Below are 12129 nucleotides of genomic sequence, written 5' to 3' on the forward strand. Positions count from 1 at the left end.
CTTTACTGCAAAGCTGCACATGACTAATATTCATTCTTGCCCTATGCCTTTAGGAGAAGGCGTGACAAGATTTTTGGTAACCCCATCTTAAGGTTGTGAAAAGTTAATGTATCTGGTGTTTTAAAAGAGATGTTTACAGACACTTGAAGCTGTCTCCTTGGGCTGAGACTCATATGCACAGTGCACCTGTGGTGTGAATTTGATAATCATACTTTATTGCTTGTAAGCAGTTATTGTAAATAGACTGCTTTTCAGGGAAAGGTCATTCACAATAACATTTTCTATATGCTTGACAGTCTAATTTTACCAAAGTACATGTTGTAATAGTAATTAAACACAGTGCCGCTTGTTATATGCCATCACTCTAGTAACCTTATGAGGTGCAGAGGGACATTATACAGAGTGAATCAAGACTTTGTACATTAAAGTGAAAAGGACAAGGGTGAACCGTAATATGTCATCGACGGAGAACCAGAAGGGTGCGAACGTGTTCTAGCATTTGAGTGTAAATAAAGAGGAAACAGTCAATTTCCATGAAATAGAAAGTTTATCAAAAGTGGGTAGACTCATATGCATTACCAGTACATTGTATTCAAAATAATGGGTAAGAAAATGCCCTTGTGGTTTCAATTTTAAACATTTTACTGAAAATGGAAAAAATTGACACCATAATGTAGAGGAGATACTCATTACCACCCCCAGGCCACCCCTCCCCCCCCCCCCCCCCCACAAAAAAAAAAAAAAGAATTGTGTTAACCATGCCCTTCTGGATCCCAGCCTACAATATAAAGAAATCCAACAAATATGCAACCAAATCAAGATTTGAACATATGCAACTTCCAATTCTTTTTAAATGTTTCTGTGGATTTTGCTGATTGGATCCTCAGTGGAAGAGTATTCTAGAGAGATGTGGCTGCAGAAATAGAAGCCTTTTCTCTAAGAGCCGAAATTGTTCTTTTGACTGTTAACTGTTTACTAGAGTACAAGAGCTGAGATTTCTGCTTGGACCATATTCTAAGACAAGGCATCACAAATACTTAGGAGTTCTACTGAAGAATTTGAGCACGTCATACTTGGGCAACTTGATAAGATAAAGGCTTGAACAATTTAATATAATGCATTTTCATAATCAATACATGTGTACGAGAAATAGCGTATGAATGAGTTAACAGAGGCTGCAACTTTGTGTGATAATGATTTCCTGATACATGTACTGTGTAATTGCAAATATAGAGACTCACATGTTGCTGTTTTATGTGTCACCATTTAAAAGGATGGTACAGTTTTGGTTGAGATGGGGCTTGACGTTTCCAATGTCTTTTGATTATGATTTTTTTTTTTTGTTGTTGACATGAGGAGAAACCTCTTATGAAATCACATGAAAGAACATATAATTCTAAGAGGAATTAAAAGTTTATTTTATGGAAATTGGTTTTGATATGGCCGAGATATCCAAAACAAAGCGATCCTAATAAAAGGTGGGACCCACCTTTGGGTCGCTTTTATTTTATTTTGTTTTTGGATGTCTCAGCCATTCCAAAATAGATTTTCATCAAATATACATTACATTCTTGTTAGAATTGTATGCTTTTCAACATTTTATAAAGTGGTTTTTAAGTATCCATGAAAAAAGTCAAACACATAATTCTCACCTCCACCAATACTACACTCTTTCAGGGTCAAAATAAACTCCAAGATTCCTAGAACTTTATGCAGATTGTACATTAACACGTCCTATGGGCAACGACTGACTGCAGGCTTTAGCTACCAGATGTTTTGAGGCAATATTGTTATCATTCATCTGAAGTTTGTTTCATATAATCCATGATCTCATATCATTGATACATGCTTCAAGTTTATATATGGTAAAGTCCTCACTTACTGGATCAGATGGATCAAACTATGTGTATAGTTGGGTATCGTCATCAGCGTAGAGATGTAAATGGATGCCATGGGTCCATATAATCTCGGCAAAGAGCACTGACATAAATACTGAAAAATGATGGACTCCAAACAGACCCCCTGGGGGACACCATACACAAGTTCAGCAGAGGTTGACATGTATTTGTAATTGTGTCTGACTGCCTGTGAATGGCTGCACAGATAAGAAGATCTGATTGCAAGAGCAGATCCTTTCACACCTATTGAACAGAACCTTGTGACAAGGACACTGTTGTCAATGGAGTTGAAAACTGCTAACAGATCAAGTAGCACCAAGAAAAGTCTACCTTTGGTCTGTGCTTGATGGATATCACTATGGACTTTAATTAGGGTAGACTCAGTGCTATGACGTCCTTATAAAACACTTTACATAAAAGGTATCTTCTATGATGACTAGTAACACAAAGTACAGTCAATCATACCTAAGTGGAATCTATTTGGACTAAAGAAATACACTGTAGCTTCAACTTACAGAAAATTTGACTTATGAAAAATTATAGAGTATTAGAGGAAGAGGACTTGACAAGGCATTCGACTCGGGCGATTATTCAACTTAAGCGAGGTCGCCTTAAGCAAGGTTAACTGTAACTCTCGTAGGGCAAGTACATGTACCTTATTTCACTGTAATTTCAATTGCAAAGTAGAGGTCTATTTGTGATAGCTTTACAATCAGTAAAGCAGAGAACATCGTTTATGTCTAGAGCAGTAGCAACTGGACTTCAAGGCTTCTTCCAAATTTGCTGTGATTGTTGACCTCCACTCCTGTGCCAACACACAGTCATTGTAGTGTCGTAGATTTGGAGCGCCAACCTTGAGAATATTATGGAGACAGGACACCTGCAGGGCATCCCGTGACAACATCGGACCATTCCATTTGTTCCTTGTATAGGAAAGGTGAAGGGAAAGTAAATGGCAGTGAAAACTAAATTAGAGGTTCAAGAATTCAAGACAAAAAATTTTCATGATACAACAAATACGGAGCACTCCCGTACCATTGTTTATTGAGTAGTGACCATATGCTGGAAAGCTGTGTCAAATGGGATGCTATTTCATCAATTTCATTATTTTTTTAACTGTTTGTATTTTCATGCCTAGTTAGAAAATACATACTAAGTGGTTTACGATTCAATTTACAGTTTGATATTCCAAAGGCCCATTATTGGCAAAATTTGTTATTCCAAAGGTTCGCCATTCGCAGGATTTGCTAATTCCAAAGGTTTGTTAATCCACAGGTAAATGAAAAATAACATTTGTTACTTTGAAGCTTCATTCTTCTGAAGATTTGCTATTTTGAAAGCTCATAAATCTACAAGCGAGACAACATCTGTTGTTCTGAAGATTCACTATATCTGTTCGTTATAATGGGAATGCACTGTGATAACAACCTGATTTCATTCTAGGATTAACAAACCTTCAGAATAACAATACAATGCTCATAATAACAAACCCTATTTCATTTTTGAATTAACGAACATCTAATGTATTGTAGGTATACAAAGTATTTGTGTGTTTCGTAATAACAAATCTTACTTCATTTTTGATGAACATATTTTAATAATGCAAATTCCTCTCATAAACTATGCATGACACAGGGATGCTCCGTAAATTATGCGAGTTCTGCTATGCTAGATGTATTTTCGTAAGTGATCCCCATTTTGCTGTAATGGAGCACATTGCTTTAGTTTTTGTTTTGTTTTTTGTCCGTGGCACCCTGAAAGACTTTGTTGTAGAAAAAATTTGCTATAACCGTATTAATCATGAGTGAATTTTGTGCAATGAACCGTGTTCATTGTAGTGGGAGTGCATGGTAGGCAGTCGTTAACCTTGTGTTACAGTTTCTCTTAGTTTTTTACATGCAACATTAACAAAATACACAAAAGACTGAATGGATTGTCCTGCACATTGTTGTAAGCGCAATCATACCTTGCAGTTGTGAATGCTGTCAGGGAGGGTAAATCAACACTCCTGAGGAAGAAACATGTACAGTTTGAAATGTCCAATACTTCCAGTGACTTTGAGCTGACCTTGTATTCAGGGAAAGACAACGTACCCAGAAGAGGCACAAACACTGTGAGCTTGAATCGCTTAAGGCGAGGAAGACTGCCCAGCAGCTCATCAAGGTTCTCTTGGCGAAAGAGAGCAAATACCCAGTATTTGTCCAGCTCCAGTGTGTGTAGATGTTTGAACTTGCAAAGGAGACCAACAGTAGGTTCTGACCAGTCACAAGGTGTGTAGAGCTCTTCAATAAGAGGGCTTGTCTCACTGAGAGTTATCAGAAGGCTCAGGAAGGATTTGACCCGGGCTGATTTCCAATGATTCTCCTCTCCACTGATAGGCATGAAGTCTGGAGACTTGGTCCATTTTGCATGAACCCTTTGTAGTTCATGAGAATTAGTCATTTTGAGGCAGTATATAAGGAACTTAAGCCATGTCTCATCCCCATCAATGATGTCTAGCTCAAATATCAAGGAACGCAAGAAAGCACCTCTGGACACCAAGTGATAAACATAATTCTTAGCTCTCTCTTTGATGCATGAGATGGCTTTACAGTCATCCTTTGGTAACACTCCCCTGGATAGCCCATAGGTGAAATCAGCTACTTGCCATAACTGCGGAGTCCTCATAATGTTTGCCCAACTTGAACACACCATCGCAGCTCTGCATTTTTCTGTGTCATTCAAGAACGAAAAAATGTGAACTTTGCATTCAGCTGGTAGACTTGAAAATGAACATATGGGACTCCCTCCAGTTGCAGATTTCTGCAGCATCACAGGTCCAGCTTTGCAGTGTTGATCTCTCTTTAGAAATTTCCTTTTTTTCTTTACCCCAAGTAAATCTCCATAGTTCCAGTTCTTCCGATTTTTTCTGGAGCATGACATATTGTCAGGGTTGGCTGTCTTTGAAATTCATCACTTCTAACTGCAATGAATCACTGAATGACATACACGAGCCATGACAAATTGGCAGTGAGGAGAACTTGACAAGGCTGTCTTCACTATGATCTCTTGGTTGATGGACCCAGATGTTCAAGTTGCAATGAGCTGTTGTATGGGAAATGGTAAAAATCAATGAAAACATGTTATACACATTGCAGCTGCAATAGTGTAATGTACTGACTGCAACAATGACTTGATCAATTGTTATCATATAATGTACACTAAAACCTTTTCTACAAGAGATGAGATACAAAGTTCCACAAAGACACAACAAGATTAAGCTCAAGTTCCATTATTTTCATGAAATAGTATGCTTTGGAATACTAAAATGCTAGTTGTATTGTACTACTGGTACTGAGATAATTTTATTACAGGTATTTCATCCATATATTGCCACTTTGTGTACTACACTGTAGGTTCAGGCATGGAATCAACTCCATTTTAGAAGCCAGTAGTCCAATGTTCTAAATTTGAGGAAATATGCTTGACATACAACTTGTTACAAGTGCCTTGGGAAAATCCTCTCAATAACATCTTGACTCAGTTCCTCACAGTTACAGCTGTACATAACATGGATTTCAGTTATTGGTATTTAATTCCAGACTTGAAGTAGAACATTTTTGATGCATATGATTATAAAATCTGTCAGACTTGCTGCAATTGGTGAACAAAAATATATTTTACTGATTATAACAAAATTTATGCCAGCCAGTACAACACAAGGCAAGTTATCAATAATATTCAAAGAAGTACTTGTATCCATACATGTATATGATATCAAAAAGTCAAATGATAGATACAGCACACGGTTCACATCATAAGAAACAGTAGTTTGCAACAAAATTTAATCAGAATTAGCTGCCCTTTAAAAGGGACCTTAAAGGGGATGGCTAGTAACTTATCAGTGGGAATGCTGGGGGATGATTGTTCCAATCCTTGTGGGATTCAATAAGAGTAAACTATTATATCTATTCAGATTGTGTGAAAATTATGGCTTGTGCCGAAAGGGTGGGTTGGGTGGTGGCGCGTCGTGTTAATGGGAACACCACCCTTCGTCCAAAGCCCCCCCGGTTTTGCCGAAAGGGTGCGTTGGGAGCGTTGGGTCGCGTCGCGTTGACTGGAACCCCACCCTTCGTCCAAAGCCCCCCCGGTTTTGCCGAAAGGGTGCGTTGGTACTTTTTCTCTTTTTCTCATGTAACCCTATAAAGCCCAAGCTATTTTGATGTTATTGTTTGATGTTTCATCGTCACATTTGGCACATGGGTAGAGCAACTCATAGTCTACATGACCGCATACTTGATTTTTATCATGGTGACACATAGAGGGCGCTATTTACAAAAATATAAAGAAATACATAAGAAATATGCTAAAAACATGATTTTTCTGGATAATTTCTTTATCCCCAGTATGTCTTATCATAGAACAATATTTTTCATATTTGCCACAAATGCTCTGCAAGTCAAAGCTCATTATTCTTTATGGTTGAAATTTCTCAAGGTCACTACATGGGGGCGCTATTCATAACAAAATAAAGAAATACATTATGAGACCTGTGATGTATTGTTAGGGATAGGTACATGCATAGTTATCATATTTCATATTCCAATAATATCGGAATTTTAAGTTTGCAGATTGATAATGTGATAAACAAATGATATTAGAGGTATAACATGGGTGGAGGAATCAAAATGACACAAAATAGAATGGCAATCTTTGGAAAATACTGTTATTTTCAAGTATCTCTATTATAGCTACTGTTTTATGGCATTGTCACAGAAAAACAAAGGAAATAATAGGAAAAACATTTCAGGGCCATAATTACTTCACATTTTGCTCCTTCAGCAAATTTCAGCCAAGAAAGGCCCATTTTATACATTATAATATGGTTAATTGGAATTGGAACAGAAAAATATGCAAAATCTGACTGACATGGTTGTCAGTTTTGTTGTTGCCATGGCAACCAGTAATATCAAATATAGCTAAATTATATATCAAAATGTTCGGAATAAGATTTTTGGAAAAGTCACCAAATTTGGTTAAAACTGGATTAAGGGCGAAGGAGTGGCGAATGAAAATCTGGTAGGGGGCACAATGTGCCCCCCCCCCCCTCCCGTGGGCTTTATAGGGTTAAAAGACGAGTTTTGAATTCATATTTAACCAACTGATATTAAACAACAAATAGCAATTAGACCAAACAGTAATTGGACGAAATGATGACTAGACCAACTGGTATATATTAGACCAACTGATATTAAACAGTCTATTAGACCAACTGGCTGTAGACCAAGTTGTAATAGAGTGTAAACCGATCCGGACGATAGCCTCTTTGAAATGGTTGTTTGAAGGTTAAATATAAATTCAAAACTCGTCTTTTAATATTACATGAGAAAAAGTACCAACGCACCCTTTCGGCAAAACCGGGGGGGGGGGGGGGCTTTGGACGAAGGGTGGGGTTCCAGTCAACGCGACGCGACCCAACGCTCCCAACGCACCCTTTCGGCAAAACCGGGGGGGCTTTGGACGAAGGGTGGTGTTCCCATTAACGCGACGCGCCACCACCCAACCCACCCTTTCGGCACAAGCCGAAAATTATTTGCTTCAGAATGGTCTCATATTCAAGTAATGTGCAATTCAATGTTTCCAGGTTAGCATGCCTGCACAGTGTCGGGGCAATCGTTAATGGGCCGTTAACGATCGCTCCGTCACTGTACAGGCATGCTAACCGGAAAACATGAAACTGCACATTACTTGAATATGAGACCATTCTGAAGCAAATAATTTTCACACAACGATAGATATATAATGTACTCTTAAATGAATCCCACAAGGATTGAAACAACCATCCCCCAGCATTCCCACTGATCAGTTACTAGCCATCCCCTTTACCACCCTTTTGAATGGCCTTGATGCTATGATGCCCCTTAAAAATTTGTGGGATCCAAGGCCACTTTGCCTCAAGATAAAGTACCTTTTTAGAAATGGCTGTGACTTTCAAGAATCCTATTTTGAGCCCTACGAGAAATTCTATACACAAGAAACCCCTTCAGTACTATCCTGGGTTTTCTTTCAATACTGATACTACAATGGAATGTACCCACAGGAAATCAACTGGTTTGAAATGGCGACTTGGGGAAACCATCGCTGCAGTGCACTCCCATTACAGTGTATAACGAACACGGTTATAACAAAATTGAGGTTTCAATGAAGTACAAATAGGCCAAAACATTATCCATTCTATGTATCTTTGTTTATTTGTTCGGTTATAACAATATTTAAATATAACGAAAGAAGAGTGCTGGTCCCGAGGACTTTGTTCTAATGGGAGTCTACTGCAAAGATACAAGGTGGAGACTTGTTGTACGTGATGGGATGGCATCATGCATGGGGAAACAAAACACAGAGAAATGAGAAGACAATGGAAGCCCTCTGTCCACAACATCTTCACAGCTGACATCTTTCATTTGCAGCAAGTGTAGCAGAGACTGCCATTCAAGAATTGGCTTATAGAATAAACTAGTGACTGGCAGTGTTGCCAGGTCCCAGCAGAACAAAATCACCAAAAGGCATGTGAAAAATCATCAAACTCATAAAAAATCACCAAATTTGGAAAAGAGTAGTTTTGGCTTCATTTTCAAGACAAACACAAACTGGTTCATGAGCGATCATGTCGATAAATCATTATCAAACACTCTACATGATTGCATTTGTGCGAGTCTCGGTGCAATTTGATCGCACTGCACGTCGTGGTCATGCACACACGTGTACAGTGTTCATGGATAATACTCGATGTGTATGTGTGTGTGTGTGTGTGTGCTGAGTGACAGAAGATGCATGTTATCTTTGTATGTACATGCAATTGCAGTCAGTGTTGCCAGATGGTGATTTTGGTAACAAAAAAGGGTGAAATTTGTTGATTTTTGAAATTGTTTGGCGACAAAATTTTAGCCTGGTAACAAAATAAAAATTTGGTGATTTATGGTGATTTTGAGACCAATGCAAAATAATTACAATAATGAAAATGAAAATACATTCTACCAAAAGTACTTCCCTTAAATTACATTGCAGAAGGGTGGGTGATACCATTGTCTCATGAGACAGATAATAAACTAATAATATTAGGCCTTATTTACCCAGGGTAGCCTCTTACACAGCACCCCCACTGTGATGGATGCTAACGAGTATGAACACAATGGGCCCGATAATACAAGTCAAGTCATCAGGCTCATGACCGGGACAGGGGACACATGTTACTCTTGCGACTACAGGTTACTAACGGTACCATGTAAATGATAGGGACAGCAAGACAACCATGGTTTAGATGGTATAACAGCATGGTAATTACGGACACACACATTTCTGTGTACCATGCTACTAATGACATTGTATACACGCAGGACTCTGTAGATTAGCCTTACGTCACATAGCCTTGTACGACCGAAATCCCAAAAGAGCGACATAAAAATGGGAAAACCCAGGTCTAAAACTTTAAAGAAATTCACAGTTCACCTCAGATTTAGAAGCAAATGTCCATGTTACTAAGTGTATCACAAGACTTTATCACATGAACTGTTTGATGTTCAATGTTAGCCAAATGCAGACAATTTACCCTAAAATACAAAATTTGATGTTTGAGTCTCATTTAACTGTAATGGGTGTGAATTGTGATTCTGGTTCAATGATCAATGCTTCCATTATTTGGCATTACCCAGGTACTTAATAGTACTATTAGACTCTACAAAAATCGTGTCCCGAATTATAATGCGATTTTTCACTGCATTAAAAAGCCAACTTTATGGAGAGGGGTATAAAGTCTAGAAGCTCTAGACCTACCTAGTAATGTAGTACAAAGTCTATTTGCCAAAAATCTGAGTGAATAATTTTCAAGACCTTGTTAAAAATAACTAGACCTAGTGGTGCTATTTTTGGCCGAAATGTCATCCTCTCAGAACGAAATTCAGAGCTACGAATATGGTTAATGTCAGAGGGAGAAATATATCATTGTCTTAATCATAATTACCCTAGGGGTGCGTGTCCTGGCCAAGGTACCTGCGCGCGAGCGAACGCACCAGAATAGATTTTTAAGACAAATACATTGTACTTTCCCCCTAAAACTAGACATAAATGTTTTCTTCTAAATTATATTCTTACAGGTTACTTTGTTACGTCTTAACATTTGGTGTAGTTTCCCTTCTAGAACTTATGGCGTGACGTTGTGAAACAAGCAAACAAACAAGAAAAGAAAAACTTCTGGCAAATCACCAACGTCAAGAAAAATTAAGCCATGTGAGCGTGCCGAGTGAGCGAGCTTTAAAATAGATTTGGCAGATAATCCAAATTTCTCTAATTACAATGCAATGCATGATCGATTAATATTGAAATAGTTTGCGTTTTAAACAGCAAATGCATGTATTATCAACAATTATCAATTTATGTTACAAGTGTTCTTGCATAATCATACCAAATGGTTCGACAAAATTTCTATATTTTGATAGACAAGTTGTAATGAATTTCTTCGTTGGTTCGAAAATATGCTTTTTGCTTTTATGTGAATTATGAGGACAATTTTCATGGTAAATGAATACAATACAAAAGGTTCTTGACATGATGTGAATGATGACTGGAGATTACAGGACCTTTAAATACTTGAATGAGAGTAATTTACAGGGCCAATATAGCTATGGTTAAAACGATACGTTCGCGCGTGCAGAGCGTAGAGAAAATGAAATGTCTCATCTTAACAAATTGATGTAAACATTAATGAATTAAAGTCGTTTTCATCTCTTCGTAATCTTATTGCATATTCGTTTTAGGAGACTTAACCTAAAAAATTGTCACTATTTCCATTATTTTTAGGTCAGTGGTAAAGACATTTCAGCCCCCATTTGCCCTGCCGAACCCCTCCCCACTTCTGGATCTACACCTCGTTCAGTTGGGTGCTGTTCGTTTAATTCCGAAGGTTCGCTATTCCGAAGATTTTTTATTCCGAAGGGTTGTTAATACGAAACACACAAATTCCCTATACCTAGAGGTTTGTTAATCCGAAAATGAAAAAGGGTTCGTTAATCCGAACATTTGTGGCGTTATTCCGAAGGTTTGTTATTCCGAAGATTCGTTAATCCAAAAATGAAATACGGAACAATGAACCTTCGGAATAACGAATCTTCGGACTAAAGAGGCTTCGGAATAACAAACCTTTGGAATAACGAGCTGTAACCATTCAGTTGTGTCTCATTCAACCATTCAGTTGAGAATTTGTACTTGTTGTTAAGATGCTGTTTCTATAGTAAACAAGCCTTCTGCATTTAGCAAACTTGACAGGTGACATGATTGATTGAAGCCTTTAAATTATTTCATACATATGATCAGGAAGTAGTGCCTGACTTGGGTTTAATAAAAAAATGCACAAGAGGACATAGGTCTAGTAAAAGTTAAAATTTTATATATTTTTCGATCACATACCACTACAAGAAGAAATTCATTTTACATGCATATCAGGAAACCATGGAATAGTTTACCAAGAAATTTAATAGAAGCACCCAGTGTCTTAAGTAGGTATGAAAGGTTGGTTACACCCCATATGCCTTTTATCTAGGGCTATACTGGGGAAAATCTCTTTGATTTTTACCAATTTAACAATTACATTTTAATCTCTGGCATTTTGACCACTGACATTCGACCACTGTCACTGACAACTTTACCTCTGCTGAGACATTTTTACTTCTGACATTTTTACCTTTGACATTATTACACCGAACCCCAAGTACACAGTTAGGAGCTTCGTGTTGGGGCTGGTCGCAGTTAATAATTTGTAGTACATTTTGTATTAGGTGCCTACTGATTAATAACAACCGTAAGCCAATAGAACTCATAAGGACGAGGCGAGGAAACTCAAAGTTAAGTGCACGGGACTAAACAATTGTGGGATTAAAGGGTGCGCGACGCGGCGGCGGTGTTGGAACAAAGCATTTAGTAGAGCCGGGCGAGGCCAAGGTAGATCACTTTAAAACCAGTGATTGCATTATTGTGCTATAGGTCTATGCCAACAAAGCAAAATATGGCAAGTCCAACTTTTCTAATACTTCTACAAATCGAAGATTTTTCTCACCACTCAACAGAGTACAGTACCGCCGTGACAGTCATACTGTGCATATTATAGCCTACATATAATAATAGCCATAACAGCTGCGCTGCACACGCTGCGTGCATGCATAGTGAACACAAAACACACATTCTCCCCTATTGCATAGACATG

General features: G+C 38.0%; 1 protein-coding gene across 1 annotated transcript; it reads right to left on the reverse strand.

Moving 5' to 3' along the window:
- Positions 1–735: 735 nt before the first annotated feature.
- LOC140232687 (uncharacterized) lies at positions 736–12014 on the reverse strand. The gene is made up of 3 exons (XM_072312800.1): positions 11983–12014; positions 3865–4982; positions 736–2821 (listed from the first exon to the last, which is right to left on the reverse strand). Exons 2-3 carry the CDS (start codon positions 4818–4820, stop codon positions 2611–2613), a joined length of 1167 nt encoding a protein of 388 aa, XP_072168901.1. The 5' UTR covers positions 4821–4982; positions 11983–12014; the 3' UTR covers positions 736–2610.
- Between the last annotated feature and the right edge of the window lie 115 nt (positions 12015–12129).

Source organism: Diadema setosum, chromosome 9 (genome assembly GCF_964275005.1).
Source record: "Diadema setosum chromosome 9, eeDiaSeto1, whole genome shotgun sequence".
Taxonomy (NCBI): Eukaryota; Metazoa; Echinodermata; class Echinoidea; order Diadematoida; family Diadematidae; genus Diadema; species Diadema setosum.

Excerpts from the sequence above, each read along its gene's own strand:
- LOC140232687 (XM_072312800.1), bottom strand. The coding sequence starts at position 4,820 with ATGTCATGCTCCAGAAAAAATCGGAAGAACTGGAACTATGGAGATTTA. Across the intron at positions 2,822-3,864 it reads ACAGCATTCACAACTGCAAG|GAACAAATGGAATGGTCCGA; the intron begins GTATGATTGCGC and ends TTCCTATACAAG.